At 39.9% G+C, this 17,224-nt stretch overlaps 1 protein-coding gene across 1 annotated transcript in view; it reads right to left on the bottom strand.

Moving 5' to 3' along the window:
• Nucleotides 1–17,224, bottom strand: part of VPS41 (VPS41 subunit of HOPS complex) — a 189,093-nt gene that overhangs the window by 141,543 nt on the left and 30,326 nt on the right. The window contains exons 3-4 of the mRNA XM_029233408.1: nucleotides 7,827–7,934; nucleotides 102–179 (exon numbers count right to left, since the gene is read on the bottom strand). Of these exons, the coding sequence (XP_029089241.1) occupies nucleotides 102–179; nucleotides 7,827–7,934 (186 nt within the window). The remainder of the gene's footprint in view (nucleotides 1–101; nucleotides 180–7,826; nucleotides 7,935–17,224) is intronic.

The following is a 17,224-nucleotide window of genomic DNA, read 5'->3' as shown; positions in this document are numbered from 1 at the left end:
GATCCTTTATGCTCTAAAAACAAATGGCTAAAACAAGTATTTCAAAGCACGGATTTCAGCATGAAATTTAGCTCGCACATTATTTTATACTGGATACTTACTATATCAAACTTCTGAGTGATGTTCCCCTGGACATCCAGTAAATAAACCTTGCCATAATGTGTGCCCAGTGCCAAGAACTGTAAGAAGAACAGAGGGGTACAGGGGTCAGTTTCTTTGTCTTTTTTTTTTTTTAAAGGGCATATGCGTTGTTTTTTTTTTAAACAAGATGTTGGGGGGTAGGAGTTTATTAATTAATTAATTTATTTTTGCTGTGTTGGGTCTTCGTTTCTGTGCGAGGGCTTTCTCTAGTTGCGGCAAGCGGGGGCCACTCTTCATCACGGTGCGCGGGCTTCTCGCTATCGTGGCCCCTCCTGTTGTAGAGCACGGGCTCCAGAAGCGCAGTAGCAGTAGTTGTGGCACACGGGCTTAGTTGCTCCACGGCATGTGGGATCCTCCCAGACCAGGGCTTGAACCCGTGTCCCCTGCATTAGCAGGCAGATTCTCAACCACCGGGCCACCAGGGAAGCCCCAGGGGTCAGTTTCTTAATGGACCATTCATACATAATTAGTAATAAAACCATATGCAAAGTCAAGACACTTAATGTGTAAGTGATCTGCGATGCCTCGGAAGACGCACATTCCTTTGAGAAGGCTTGTTTCCAGCTTGGAGGAAATCACAGAACAGGGCGTTCTTTCTTGGGATCATGCAAGCTAGCTGTCAGAATGACTCACGAGGACCCTCATCTACTGACAACTAATGGTGTGCATGCGGCCTGTACACAATGCCCTGATGGACTGAGGCAGCAAATTAAAATTCAGCTGTGAACGTATGACCAACCCACGGTTGAACTCAGCGTCTGAAGGGAATGATTTGTAAACTCCCCTTAATTTATGGCAACTGCGTAAATCTGTGCTATCATTTAAGTTCAACATACACATACACACACACACACACACACACACACACACACAAACAACAAAGTAATCTTATTTAGGAAGGAAAATCCATGCCACAGTGAGATGCAAAAGCTCAGATGTACTTATACTGTCATCGTGAGAATGCCTCTCTAAAAGTAAACGTGTGATATTAAGTGTCAATGTTTATTTTTGAGTGCAAAAAAGAAAAAAATCCTTTTCTGTCACAGAAATAACTGTTGAGCTTTATATTCATTTTATGACATAAAACTAGTTCATAACTCCCACTGTTTCTTTAATTGTTTGAACTAACCCTAAAGAAATGAGAAGAAACTTTAGGACTACCTGAAATAGGACATGAGATTTATCTTCCCTTTTATCTCTCTAAGCAGTACTCAGAGAGTTCCAAATTCTCTGTATTTTGTTGCATGTGAACATGCTTCATCGCAACCTAGAACGAAATGCTTAAATTTATAGGCACTACTAAGCTTTTCAGTCAAGCAGCACAATCTTGAAAAAATTAACCTTACAGAAAGTCAAGATTTAAAAGGATTTCTCAGAATGGAATTACTGAAAATGAAATTTCAGATCAGGCGCTTAAAATATAAAGCTACATTAAAGAGGCGTCACAAAAAAGAAAAGAAGGGGGTTCATTAGAAATTCAGTCCCTGCAATGCCTTTCACTCCTGCAAGGCTGCCTTTTTTTCAGGAAGAAAAAAAAGTCCCCCGGGTAAAAAAAAATCAATACTGGTTAATAAAACATCAGGTGTGCAGACATAACTAGGTATGACGATTCCACTGCACAGGGCTGCCTGAATGCACAAGGTGCCAGGCCGATTACTCATCCAGGGCAGACAACAAGGCTGCTGAAAACAGGATGTCGGGGCCCTGGAAAGGGCAGGGGAAGAGGTAATTTTGCGGGGTGGGGGGGGAATGAGTCTGAATATTTAAACCAAACAGGGCTGTTTCCTCCAAAGCAAAAGAACATTCTAATTAGAAACAGAGGACTCAGAGGGGTGTAATTTCTTCTCCACAGTGACACTCTGACAATATCTGAATACAAAAATACCACATAATACTAGCTACAAACAATACTCCATTCTGAGGCCACCTATGGTAAAAGAATGAATGGGTTTTAAAAGCTCACTATACCCAAGTACTCGACAGTATTGACTCTCCTCATAAACACTGTATTTACTTTGTTAGAAAACTAAGGGAGGGACTTTCCTGGCGGTCCAGTGGTTAAGGCTCCACGCTGCCAATGAAGGGGGCACAGGTTCGATCCCCGGTCGGGAAACTAAGATCCCACATGCTGCATGGCGCGGCCAAAAGTCAAAAAAAAGAAAAAAGAAAGAAAGAAAACCAAGAGGGCCAATGCTTTAATACTGGGTCATTCTCTGATATCTCTGTGAAGGCCATTCTTGAACTTCCAATTATATTTTATCAAAGTTTTAAAGGTTCTACACAGAGTATTTTATCCCAAATATTAATTCGTTCCTTTTTTCTTTTCAAAATTACTAGTTTAATTCATTTAACACTTAAGACAGAAAGGAAACATAAAATAATTATTTTGATTGTATGATTTCAACCTAAAACTATAATTACTTTAGAACATCTTTGAAAAAAAAATGCAGTGGTTTTTATAACAAGCTACCTTTTGTTTAGGAAAACATTTCATCATTTGGATTAGATCAATTATTGTTGCTCCCTTTTAGAAATAACTTTATGTGCTCTTAAAACAATCAAGTTTGATAAGGCAATCATATAGTTCTTAAAAATTTAACTACCAAAATTATTAATGAGTCATACTTTCATTTGCTAATGAAATGGAAGTTTTTATGTTGCTTTCGACTACTTAAAATACAAGGGAAAAAATGCAGAACTGGCCACAAATCACAAACATAAATATAAATCCTTTAAATATGACCCTCCTGCCAGACATGAAAAGCTCTGTGCTTTTGTAACTATTGAATTTTTTTTCTTTTAACCTGAGAGCACTTAAAATCCAGCATGGGCAAAGAATAAACATAATTTAATCAGTCCCTCTCCTGTTTAAATACAGAAACTTGACTCATTTTATAAACTATCATTTGGGCATTGAATCCTTCTGAACCATCCACTAGCATAACTGCTTTTCCTTTGAACAGTTGGACTTTTTGTAAGTAAACAGGTAGAAGAAGCAATAAGCAGTCTTTTGGACACCACGAAAGAAACAAGAAGTAGCACATTTCAAATGTGTTCAGCTGTACAGTAATATCTGTGTTTCACCTAGCACTTTATAGCATTCAAAGAAAGCATTAGAGCATGGATGCCTTCAATTACACATAAGGAAATAAGTTCTGGGAGTTGATGTGACTTCCCTGGAGACAGTCAATGAGTGGCAGAGCTAGGGCCAGAATTAAGAGCTAAAATACTCTCAACTGGATCAGAAGCCTGGTAGATAGAAACACGAGCCTCAGATCAAGAGTGCGTGTTCTCAAACTTAGTCTGACTACAGTTCCCACCGTCAGGCTCCTTGGCCAAGTCGGATTAAGTATGGTATTAATAAAGTTTGACCTCTGGGGAGGCAAACTTTGTTCTCCTTTTCATCAATTTGGTGGTTTATTCAACACACACACACACACACACACACACACACACACACACACAAAGCACCTATGATGTAACTAGACAATAAGCACGACGTATGACTTAAAAGGATGATGGTAAAATGAGACAGAGACAGAAATAAAAAACTGATTGAGATTAAATTTTTAGAGTATGCTTTAAAAGTAAGTAAAATTGACTCGTGAACAACACAGGTTTAAACTGGGAGGGTCCACTTAGACACAGATTTTTTTCCATAGTAGATAGTTGGCCTTTGAACAATCTGGGGTCAGTTAGGGGCACCCACCCTTCCTGCAGTTGCAAATGTACATATAACTTATAGCTGGCCCTCTAGATCCACGGTTCCTCCAGATCAGTGGTTCTACAGCCACAGATTCAACCAACCAGGGACCGTGTAGTATTTACTACTGAAAAAAATCCATGTATACGTGGACCCCGTGCAGTTCTAATCCATGTTGCTCAAGGGTCAACTTTGAAGGAGGAGTGTTAGACAGCAGACACTGAGGCAGATGGGGCAGGCTTGTGGTAAAGACCATTTTAGACAGCGTGGATACAACTTGCACAAAGGCATGTAGTCACATAAAAAGCAGGACAAAGGCAAAAAAATCACAAATAGTTTTATATGGTGGAAGCATCCAGGGCAGGAGACAGGCAATGAGATTGGCAAGGTTGGTTAACAGGAGACTTCTGAATTTTTTTTTTTTTAAACTTTTCAGACTTCATCTTGCGTGTAATGAGAGCCATTGAAGGGTTTTATTTATTTATTTATTTATTTATTAATTTTGGCTGCATTGGGTCTTTGTTGCTGCACGTGGGCTTTCTCTAGTTGCAGCGAGCGGGGGCTACTCTTGGTTGTGGCTCGCAGGCGTCTCATTGCGGTGGCTTCTCTTGTTGAGGAGCACGGGCTCTAGGCATGCGGGCTTCAGTAGTTGTGGCTCGCAGGCTCTAGAGCGCAGGCTCAGTAGCTGTGGTGCACGGACTTAGTTGCTCCGCAGCGTGTGGGATCTTCCCGAACTAGGGCTTGAACCTGTGTCCCCTGCATTGGCAGGCGGATTCTTAACCACTGCACCACCGGGGAATATTTATGGAGAGATGAAAGGTAACAAAGTGAGTGTGTGTTTGGGGGGGTGGGGGTGGGGGAGTGTGTCCAAATCATGAAGACACCAGGAAGCCAATACAGAATTCTAGGAAGGGGGAGTACATGATCAGATCTGAATTCCTGGAAGATTAGAAGTGTAGAAGTGTAGAAAGAAGTGTTAAAAATGGACTAGGATGAAATCAAATCTGAAAGAAAATAGATTGGTCCACGGTGTGTTCATTAGTTCCAGGGAGAAATGATGAATGCCTGTACTAAAAGATCTTTGACTCAGCATGGGAGTAGACTCAAGCAGGTGACATGGGGGTAGAATCCAGGCAGAAGAGATGTTGTGAGTAAGAAGAGTCAGGAGTTGCTGCCAGACCATCGCACTTGTGGCAGAAAGTGGTCAGATATGGGGCCAATCACACAAGGAGGCAAGATCTCAGAGGACCCTAAACACCACATGAAGGAGCTCACACTTTTATTTACTGGATGATGAAAATCAGATCTGGGTAGAAAAACGAGAGGCACACAAGTACAGCCAGGAGAAGATGAGGGCCTTGCTAGGGCAGGGGTGGTGAGAGAACCACCAGGACTTAGGGAATGACTGGGCGGAAGGAGAGAAGGAGTCAGCTTTGGCTTTAGGTGATGCCACCAAATGGGGCAGAGAACCCAAAAACTACAGAGGCAAGGGAAGGAAGGGAAAAGAAGATGAGCTCATTATGGACATGGTGAGTCTCAGGTAAAAACAGAACCAAAGGTAGAGCTGTGTAGGAGGCACCTGGATAAATAAGCACGCTATTCTTGGAAGGGTCAGGGTGGAGGTGGCCACAGAAATCAAGAAATTTAAATATCAAGAAGAGTACAGTGGCGCAGTGGTTAAGAATCCGCCTGCCAATGCAGGGGACACGAGTTCGAGCCCTGGTCCAGGAAGATCCCACATGCCGTGGAGCAGCTAAGCCCGTACGCCACAACTACTGAGTCTGCGCTCTAGAGCCCGCAAGCCACAACTACTGAAGCCCGCTTGCTCGGCAACAAGAGAAGCCACCGCAATGAGAAGCCCACGCACTGCAACGAAGAGTAGCCCCCACTCGCCACAACTAGAGAAAGCCCGTGTGCAGCAACGAAGACCCAACGCGGCCAAATAAATTTATTTTAAAAAAAAAAAAGAAAAGTACACATTTAGAAGACATGTGGCCAATGGACCAAATCTTGGGAAAACCAACGTGTAAGGGAAAAGTAGAGGTGAAAGAAACTGAAAGGAAACCAGAAGGGAATAACAGAAGTGATCAAGAAAGTGATAAGAAAATGGTGTCATGATAAGGAAGTTTTAAGAAAGGTGAGATCCACAGTGTCAAAAGCATCGAAATTTCCACAAATTGGTGAATGGACAAAGTGTGTTCTGTCCATACCGTGGAATATTATCCAGCAATAAGGAGGAATGAAGTGTTGATACGTGCTCCGTCACAAGTGAACCTCAAAAACATGATAGTAACTGTAAGAAGCCAGACACAAGAGACCAAACAATGTATGATTCCATGTACATGAAACATGCAAAAAAGGTTCATTCATAGAATCAGAAATTAGATCAGTAGTCACGTGGGGCTAGAGTTATGTCTGCTCCATGACATAGCCTGATCGCTAGGAGAGAAGGGAGGAAATGAGGGGAGGGGAAGTAAAGAAGTGGACAAAAAGGTCCTTGAGCAGGGGGAAGAACAGCTCCTGTGGGGAAGGGTGGGTGTGGATTCAGATGAGCTGGGAAAGGGGTCAGGAATTGAGGCTGATCATGCTTGGTAGTTTCCATTTTCTTAATTAAATAGAAATGACATCATCCTCTGAGAGTGAAGGGATTGTGGCTGAAGAGGCGGATTGGGGACTGGAGGAGCTGATGAAGGACAAATAAATATCAGCCCTTTCAGTGGCATGTGCACCTTGGCACGCAACGTGTACCGGCACGTGGCGGGCGGCTTTGGTCATCTGAGCACTGACTCGGAGCTGAGAGTGTAGACGGGGGGCACATGAGGGTCAGGGCCATTAGAGAATTGAATCTGCTGGTAAAGTTAACTTAGGATAGTTGACCACTTGACAGAAAGAAAGAGAAAGAATGGATTAGAGATCAGGGCTCCACACAGTCACAAAACAGGGTTAGTGGGAAGATGAACACAATAGCTTCAAGGAACAAAGGATAAGAGAGCGTTGCCCAAAAGATCCTCAAGTCCCAGGGATGGACACCCTCTAGAGTGTGGCCTTAAGGGTAGAGAGATGAAACGGGGCCGAAGGAGGGGGTTTCTGGAAAAACAAAACAGACAGCACATATACTACTGCCGTGCTGAGCAAGTGCAGGAATCTGTTTACAATGGAATGAAATTGGTAGTAAAGGGGAACTGGGTGGAGGTAAGGAGGAGGATGGGACAATACTGCTGGTAACAAAGGGATAAAGCCAGGAGATGGATCAGAGCTGGGGGTCTGCCTTTTGTGGAGGTACCAAGGCTCACTCACAGGGCTGATAGGGAAGACAAGCAATGGGTGAAACTCACTCACAGGGCAGATAGGGAAGACAGAGCAATGGGTGAAACTCCCTGGCCTCTGATGTTCCAATTATGACCCAGATTGTTTTGGTCTAAGAATGGGCTAAGCATCCTGTATAGTACTTAGCCTGGATTCAGAAAGTTGGTGGAGGGGGCTTTGTTATAGCGAAGACCCAGATGTGGCATCTATTCATTCATTCATGTAATAGATAAGTAATCATCTGGGGTCTTGCTGCTGATTCCTAAGGCCTCCAATGGAATCTCTTCTACTTTCACGAAAGCAATGAGCTCCACAATACTTCTCATCTTAACACTTTCCTACTCCACTACTTAAGAGCTGAGGAATTAAGCGCTAGGGTTTCCCAGAGCCACTTGCTACAAACCTTTCACATCCATCATCGTCTGAATCCTACTTGATATACCCTTGCAGTGGCTGGTGTGTGTGTGTACAAGTACATTTATATAATATCTCTGGTTGTTGTTTTGTTTTTTTGTTGGTGAGAAAGGAGAGAGGAAGAATGGAAAGGAGACATGATTACTGTAAAAAAACAAAAAACAAACAAAAAAAACACATGCAAAGCACCCAGGCTCCAAAGTATCAACAAACTTACCACAGAAACAACTCACAGCAGAATCCTCTACATGGGCCACCTTACCTTGTCGTGGACTGTCATGCAGCTAGCGGCATCCTTCTGAAGGATTTCAGTGACCCCATTGGAGAGCCTTTCATACTTCAGTTTGGGCTCCTCTTCACTCTCTTCTTCCTGCACAGAGAGCAGAGAAAATGACAGCCCTCAAGGACTTATCTGAAAGACTCAAAGACTCAAAACACACATTGTAAGAGGGAACCAGAGATGGTTCCCTTAATGACTGTCAGCAACCCAACTACAGCTAAAGGTTAAGATCCTCATGTTTCATTTTTCCAACTGGTCTATCAACTGCTACAACTTCAATGGCAGAATAAATTCAAAAGCTGGAAAGAGGACTATATATACTCACTGCTGACAATAGTCAACTTTAGCATATTAAATACAATACTGTCTGTCTGACTACGCAAACAAAGTCAATAAATAGCGTATGGGCAAAATGGTTGTCAGTGTGCCCTAATGGACATAAAACACAGCAGTGAGACAGGAATATAATAAACCTCTATAAGACATGAATTTTGCATTTCAAGATTACAAGTATTTTTGTCAGATTTGAGAATATCTCATGCTAATTAGAAAAATATAATTATAAAACTTAAGTCAAAGTGAAAGAAAATTAGAAAGTTTATATAAAACTATATATTACTCTTCAGAAAAAATATTTTAATATTTATTTTATTTATTTATTTTGCGGTATGCGGGCCTCTCACTGCTGTGGCCTCTCCCGTTGCAGAGCACAGGCTCCGGACGCGCAGGCTCAGCGGCCATAGCTCACGGGCCCAGCCGCTCCGCGGCATGTGGGATCCTCCCGGACCGGGGCACGAGCCCGCGTCCCCTGCATCGGCAGGCGGACTCTCAACCACTGCGCCACCAGGGAAGCCCAGAAAAATATAATTATAAAAATTAAGTCAAAGTGAGAGAAAATTAGAAATTTTATATAAAACAAACTATATATTACTCTTCAGAAAAAAATATTTTAATATTTATTTTAAATAACTGCTAAACCATGAACAGTCATTATTTAGTTTACGTTAGAATATTCACTGTTGACTCTCATTGTTATGTTAGAATATTCACTGTTGACTCAATCATTTTATATGTATTCAATATTATCACTAACTTTATATGTTCAATTCCACTGTTGATACAGCATCATAAGACATCCTTAATCCTCAGAGTTATAAAATAAAGTTAGGAATCTATGTCGACTATAATGGCTATGAATTAATAAATCAAGGATAGTTATAAAAATTACTACAATCATTCAGAAAAATATTCCATTTTACTTCATCAGTATGTAATGAGAAACAAGAAAATATGCATATACCAACACCTATGATTGGATAAAGCTGGCCAAAAGAGAAGTTCACAAAAATAATCTAATCATTGATATCTCCTTCCAAAATAATTGTGTAGTCCTCACCTTCCAGCTAACATTTGGGTAGTTTGAGGCACATCAATGTTCTCACTTAGAATAACCAGGAAAGCTTAATGAACTATAGAGAAACATCACTATAAGGCATCAATTAAAGGGCTGCTGAGGCAACCTGAACTAAAAGGGTCAGGATTCCAAGATGGTGGACAAACCATGGAGAGGTGAGCTGGCACTCTACAGCCATTCTTCATGGAGGCATTTATCAACCAGAGGCTGAGAATCTCTGCCTAGAAAGATGGCCAGTCCTGGGAGGATGGAAAACAGCAAACGTTCTGGTACTTGTGGGGACTGGAGACCTAATGGGCTAAGACCCCAGTGGAAGACAGAGGCAAAGAAGTGAGTTTGTTACACAGCCACTTTTCCCCAAAGGACAACTGCAAATTTCCAAAGCTACATAAGGTATGAGACAAAAAAGCTAAACAGAAAGCATCAAAAATGCAAACTCGCTGCCTTGATATGCTGGGAAGAGAAGAATTAGAGTTCAGGAGCCATCGGGAAATGAGATCCTGGTGAATACCACAGGCTCTCATTTGGGACTCCTGGTCCCCAGGGGATAAGCACAATAGCTTCCCCAAACTTCTGTCTAGCTTCGACTCAGTTCAATCCCTGACTGGAGTAAGGTACATAACCCTCAACCCATCTGTCCAGTAAAGGAAAGGCTGACCCCTTGGAAAAAGAATACTATGGGGACTTCTACAATTCTTCACTTATAATACTGAGAATTCAATAAAAAATTACCAGGTGCACCACAAGACTGGACCAAATGACTGAAAATCAAGGAGAAAAAAATATTGTAAAAACAGACCCATGGGTGACCTACAGTTAGAAGAAAAGGACTTTAAAAAACTAGTATGTTCTGGAAGGAAGGAAGGGAGCGAGGGAGGGAGGGAGGAAAAGATGAATAAGACAGATGAAAAGGGAGATTTTCAACAGAGAACTGTAATCTGTAAAGAAGAATCAAATGAAAATTTTAGAACTGAAAAATGTAACTGAAATTAAGAATGCAATAGATGGCTCAACAGAAGATTAGCAAAGCAGAAGACAGGATTAGTGAGATGGAAAACAGGTCAAAAGATAGCCAAAGGGGGGACTTCCCTGGTGGTCCAGTGGGTAAGACTCTGTGCTCCCAATGCAAGGGGCCCAGGTTCGATACCTGGTCAGGGAACTAGATCCCACACATATGCCACAACTAAGAACTCCACATGCCACAACTATGAGCCCGCATGACACAACTAAGACCCGGCACAGACAAAATAAATAAATAGATAAATAAATCTTAAAAAAAAGATATCCAAAGGGAAGGCCAGAGAAGGAAAATGGATGGAAAATACAGAAAAATTATATGTGATATGTGGAACACAGGGAAAAGGGCTAACATACTTTTCAACACAATCCCACAAGGATAAAGAAAATGGGAGGGAGGAAAGACAGGAAGAACATTTACAGAGGGAACAACTGAGAATTTTCAAAACTGATAAGACATCAACCCACAAGTTCAAAAAGCTCTGCAAACCCAAGCAAGAAATATGAAGAAAATCACACCTAGGCTCATCACAGTAAAAAGAAAATTATGTAGAAGAAAAATGACTTGCAGAGTAGTAAGTCCTGGGCCTCTTAAAGATTATAATACTAATAAACAGTCCCACAGAGACCACAAACTCAGATGCTTACAGAAGTCTTTACCCCTGGGGCAAAGACCTGCAGCTCCACATGGAAAGGGGCTAATTTCTAGTTAAATAGAAAGGATGAGATATACCAAACATCATGCTACAGACTGAATAGGTATCTCATTTCATCCTGACTTTAAAAAAATTATGGAGAGTTGAATATCATTATCCCATTTTACAGATTTTCAGTAAAAACTGATGATCAGAAATTTTAGGTAATTTCCTTAAGATACACAGTGGGTAGAAAGTAAAGCCAAAATTCAAGTTCAGTTATGAATGCTCTAATGTCAATGTCTTATATAAAAACTCCTATAAAAATTACACTACAAATCACAACAGAAGCCTCCACAATTTTCATGCCTACAACTATAAACTATGGGATCAATAGGAAATGCTTAAAAATGTGTTTCTTTAGCAGGTGCATTAGTTATCTATAGATGCATAACATATTATTCCAACATTTACCGACTTAAAACAACAATAAATATGTATTATTTAACCGAGTTTCTGTGGGTAAACAATACAGAAGTGGCTTTGGCTGGGTGGTTCAGATTCAAGATCTTTTATGGGGTTGCAGGCAAGGTGTGAGCTGGGCATCTGAAGAATTGACTGGGGTTAGAGTACTGGCTTCCCAGATGGCTCACTCAAGTGGGTGGCAAGTTGGGGCTGGCTGTTGGCAGGAGGCTTCAGTTGCTGGCCTCCTCGACTTCTCCAAAGGGCTGCTTGAGTGTCCTTAGGACGTGGCAGAGGTGGCTTCCCGAGTGATATGCATAGTGGAAATCCTAATGTTATATATGACCCAGCTTCAGAGGTCACACACTGATGCTTCTGCAATATGCCGTTGATGATGCAGGCCAGCGAGGATTCAGTGTGGGAAGGGAGGACATGAGGGCAGGAATAATAGGAGGTGAGGATCACCAGGGGCCATCATGCAGACTAGCTACAAGAGGAGTAGTAAAATTTTAAGAGCAATAAACCTGGTTTAATTTAAAAAATCAATATTCCATGTCTACTGATGAGCTGTCTTAAATTTTCTTCTCCAAGTATACACAAGCTATTAGTTGGTTATTTAGTAAAAGGGTGTTAAAATCAAAGATGGTCTACCTACTATTAACTTTCCACGAAGAACTCTAAGAACAGCCACAAAAGGAAGTATCATGTTCATGGTTCTTTAAAAGACCTACCCTTCTTTAAAAAGGTAACTGCGATAATCACCCCAACCCAAGGAGATGCTGCATGTCCAAAAGTGACCTGTTGTTAAAATAAAATACCAAATAGCTAATTAACCAAGTCTTAAAAAACCTAGAAAAAAGAAAATTAGAAAAAGCAACAAATAAACACTTCTACTTATGTATCTACAAGCAAGAAATAGAAATCATTTCAAAGCTAACACTGAATGTAGCAAAGGCAGGATGTGTGCATTCTGAAGTAAATGTGTTAAATACAAACTGAATCCTGAATGTTAGTCTTTATAATAAGATGCCACATGTTGTTCAGGCCTAGACATCAAATGTGCATCCAATGTGAAAAGTTAATTCTAGCCTCTTGACTATTTTGCATAAAAGCACTCATCCACGGACCATTAGGTAAAGTTACGGTAAATAAGGTTTGCCTGTCTTATTTATAAGTGAAAACTAAATAATTTCTCGCACATAAATATACAAAAATAAATACTTTCACAGCACAGTTCACTGAAGCATTTGTGCTCGGCTTTGAAAACCATAAATAAAATGAAAACTCCAATATTAGGCACTTCACGTAGCATTTCACGCTTTTCTGACAGGTATCTTTTATGTTAAGTTAAAAGCGGGGTAAAGGTGAATTTTTAAAGGTGTTTTCTGCTTGCTGTAAACAAAGAAAATGGAAAGTGATTCAAAAATACAATTCGCGGAGGTTATTCCACTGCTGCAGACTATATATCACATTTTAAATAAAAAAACATTAAAAAAAACAGGTAGATTTCATAGAGTTTCACTGTAAAAATAAACAGAAAAAAGACTTTCATGCAATTTGAACTTCCATGGAAAACAACCCAGTGTTAATAAAAAGCAAATCAATAATTTTTGTTAAATTTTAATAATCTTGCAAGCCTACAAATAAAACCATCAACAGTCTGAGTTGAGATGACAGTTAACTGCGTTTCTATGACAACCTAGAGGAATAGTCCAAGTCCTGACTTGCAGCTTAAGCGAAGATATGAACAGAGTGACATTTACCCATACAAGAAAAATCTGCAGCTTTCCTTTAAAAAGAATCAATTCCTCAACTAACATGGATTTTCACTAAGTGTATAGCACTTTTAATTAAAGACAGGTCCTTTAGATCATCCTATAGGACTCTAAAACACTATCTGAAAATAAATTTCTTATCATGGTCATTTTTTTACTGAGTTTTGAACTTAAAAGCGAAAAAATTGCTTTTGGGGACAACAGACTAAGGCAATTAAAGATTTCTGCCTCAAAAACTATTTAGTAATTTGTTACTAACACCACAGGGTAAATTTACACAGAGGAAGTCCCGCCACCTAACTTAGACTTATGTAACCAACGAGAATATTGTACTTTTCACCTGATATTTTAAATTTTGTGTACAAGAAAAAATAGTTCGGTGTTTATAAGCAATTTTTCATACTGTTTTAACTCTATCCACACCTTTCACACATCAGTACTTTTTTTTTTTTTTTTTTTTTTTTTTGCGGTACGCAGGCCTCTCACTGTTGTGGCCTCTCCCATTGTGGAGCACAGACTCCGGACGCGCAGGCTCAGCGGCCATGGTTCACGGACCCAGCCGCTCTGCGGCATGTGGGATCTTCCCGGACCGGGGCACGAACCCGTGTCCCCCGCATCGGCAGGCAGACTCTCAACCACTGCGCCACCAGGGAAGCCCCACATCAGTATATTTTAGGTCCCACTGTGACAGTTCAAATGAAGACCTGAATTTTATTTAAAAAAAAAAAAAGTGTGTCATATGAATTCAGGGGGTTCACAGAAAGATCATTCCATTTTCTACTCTTCCTATTAATATAGAACTTAAAATGTTATTTCTGGATATCAGTTCTTTGTTAAAATACAGTTTTGTCTTGTTTGGGTTTTTTTCACAAAACGATACTAGATATGCTGAAGGAGTGAGCTATTTACAAAGTCCAAGTCAAGTCAGTGGAGAATATCACCAGTGGAGAATTCCTGGACAATTCACAACCTCACTCTATGGAGATGCCCTTCATCACATCCAGCCTCACCTATGAGAAAGAGCTCAGTTGAACCTCTAGAAGTTTTAATAAGATGAATGGATTAGTTGATCTCATCATCAACTACATCTGACCAGAGGCAAATCCTTTTAATAAATATCCAATGTTTTAAAGCTAGATACAATAGGGAACACTAATATCCTCAAAAACAAAACAAAACAAAATTCTCATTGTCTAAAAAAAAAAAGTCTGAACTTCCACAGGAAAACACCAAGTCTTAATAAAAAGCAAATCAATAATCAGCCATCAGTCTGAAAGTATAAAGGTTTTCTTCCTCTAGAACATTGTCTCTAGAATTCTAGTTACTTTAATAAGAACTGAAATACTCAAAATTGGTAGTCACCCTTATAAGTTTAAAGTATTTTTAAAAAGCTATCAAAATCTAGTGTCAGACATTTGAACTTTAGAAAATTTGTATTTGAAACCATTTTCTCTCCTAAATAATTCACTTCATAAGAAGCCCCATGATATATTAAAATATTTCTTTTTGATCACTATTTATTGGAGGAGATAGACGGAGAAGAAAAAAATAAAACACAGTAGGTACCAGATACAAATAAGAATTTTTTAAAGCATAATTGAAATTACACTGTAAGTCAATCAAAACAAACAATTTAAGTCTCAAAAACATAACTAACAAATTTTTAAGGAATAGAGCTATTCACTACAACAGTAACTGCATCAACGTTACTATCAACAAAGGTAATATAAATAGTCAAGAACTATTTATTATTGTGTATATGCGTTTATTTGAAACTGTAACGTTACCAGTAAATGTACATGGGCAAGAAAGGACACCTCCACCTACGTCATATCAGTCTGGAGCTTTTCCAGAAACAGTAGAAGAGGCTTATGATGAGAAAAGCTGTACAAAAAAGATGAACTGTAATATTCAAAATTCATCAAGAAATTAGGACCTTTTTATTAACTTTGTATTTTCCCCCTCCCCAAATGACTGTCACCTCCTTAAAAGGGCAAGTGCCACTATTGACTGTTATAGGTGACAGTTCTATTACAAAAGGATGATTTTACTTACACAAAAAGATGACTATCTGGTAGGAAAGATGGCTTCATAGAGCCTTCTAAAATGTCAAAACCTATCAAGAAAACTACATAAACAAGCCAAGAGAGTAACTTCTGGTTTCCATTAATAACACAAGGTATTACAGCTGCCTCGATGACCAAACTTTTTAAGAAAGTGACATGGAGATAATGGAATTCATCTACAATAAAACAACTGTGGTCAAAGTTCCCAGGATGCCTTTCCATCAGACTGGTGACAGACAAGCAATTACATTCTTATATGAATGCAAATAATGTTGTTAAATTTTTTACTTTCAAGCAATATTGCTATTATTGAAAACACATATTAATCAAAAACAAGTAGCTGAAATTAGGAGCTGATAAATGTAATCTAGATGACATGGGTCTGTTTCATATAGATAGAAAATTCCAATGAGTCTACTCATATGCATATATTATTTTTTAAGGCTTAAAATGCATATGGTTAAATAAGTGGTTCTCAACTGGAGGTAATTTTGCCCACCCTCCAAGTCATTTACTTGGCAATGTCCGGGGACATTTTTGTTGTCACAACTGAGTTGGGGGAGAAGATGCTACTGGTATCTTGTGGGGTAGAGACCAGGGATGATGGTAAATATCCAAAGTGGACAGGACAATCTCCTGGAACAAAAAATTATCTGGTCCAAAATGCCAATAGTGCCAAGGTCAAGAAACCCTGGGTTAAATAAATTTCATAAGATTAAATATGACACAGACCCTAAAATCTGTTTTCAAAGACGATTTAATAACAAAGGGAAAGGTTCTCAAAACGTCTTATTAGGTGAATAAGGAGGTCATAAAAACCTGCTTTGCATGATCCAAGTGTTATTGAAGAAATTCATATACACATGTTGGGAGAAAATGAGAAGAATAAACACCAAAATATCAATAGTAACCTCCCTAAGCTTCGGTTTCTTCATCTGTAGAATGAGAGTGATAACAGGACTCCCATCACAGGGTTGCTGTAACCATTAAGAAGATGGCAAATAAAAATCATTACTGTGAGCTACTGCCAATACTTTCTAAACCTGCTAAAATCAATATGCATTATATTTATTATAGAATTATTATATTTATATATTTTTAAAACCACTGTTCAACATCCTCTTCAAAACTTTGTATCTACTGAACTAAGATTCTTTTTTTTTTTTTTTTTTTTTTTTTTGCGGTATGCGGGCCTCTCACTGTTGTGGCCTCTCCCGTTGCGGGGCACAGGCTCCGGACGCTCAGGCCCAGCGGCCATGGCTCACGGGCCCAGCCGCTCCGCAGCATGTGGGATCTTCCCGGTCCAGGGCACGAACCCGCGTCCCCTGCATCGGCAGGCGGACTCTCAACCACTGCGCCACCAGGGAAGCCCCTGAACTAAGATTCTTATCTCTTAAAGCTGCTCTCCTTCCTGTTTAACACTTTGACTAGAAAAGTGAGAAAAAGTTGAGCCTCTAATCATTGAAGAGCTCTACTTAAGATTCACAAGATATGCAGTCTTCATAAACCCTGATCTCTCCTTTGCTCTGTAGTATCAGAATTTCATGTTCAATTCAAGGAGGAATTTATATTGGGAAAGCACTAAGAATATAGAGAGGAGGGGGGGAAATGAGAAAAGCAAATAAGCTTTTCATTTCCTTCCAGCCATATGGAATAACCTGACCCATCTTCAAGATATGCCATTCAGGTGGACAATTTCCGCCACTAAAGCCAACAAAACCCTCTTTCCCTTTCTTCCCAATACCCCTTGGTGATCACAAGATCCTCAGAAGCAGGGTTTATGCCTTTTCACTGTTCTGAACTTCACCTAACAAAACTGTGGGCACCTAATAAAGACCAGTGAAAACACAAGTACATCGTTAAGGGCAGACCGAGTTTAGTAAGAAGCTTTTCTGAGACATTCTCATTTAGATTTCCACACAGGAAAATCCAAATCATAGAATAGCAGCCCAAAGGAACCTCAGAGATCATCTAAATTATGTGTTACTTTACAGACATGGGGAGGGGAGGG

This window comes from Monodon monoceros, unplaced genomic scaffold, assembly GCF_005190385.1.
Source record: "Monodon monoceros isolate NGI ecotype Baffin Bay Population unplaced genomic scaffold, NGI_Narwhal_1 Super_Scaffold_2, whole genome shotgun sequence".
NCBI classification, from domain to species: Eukaryota; Metazoa; Chordata; class Mammalia; order Artiodactyla; family Monodontidae; genus Monodon; species Monodon monoceros.
This window is presented reverse-complemented; position numbering and strand designations above follow the sequence as displayed.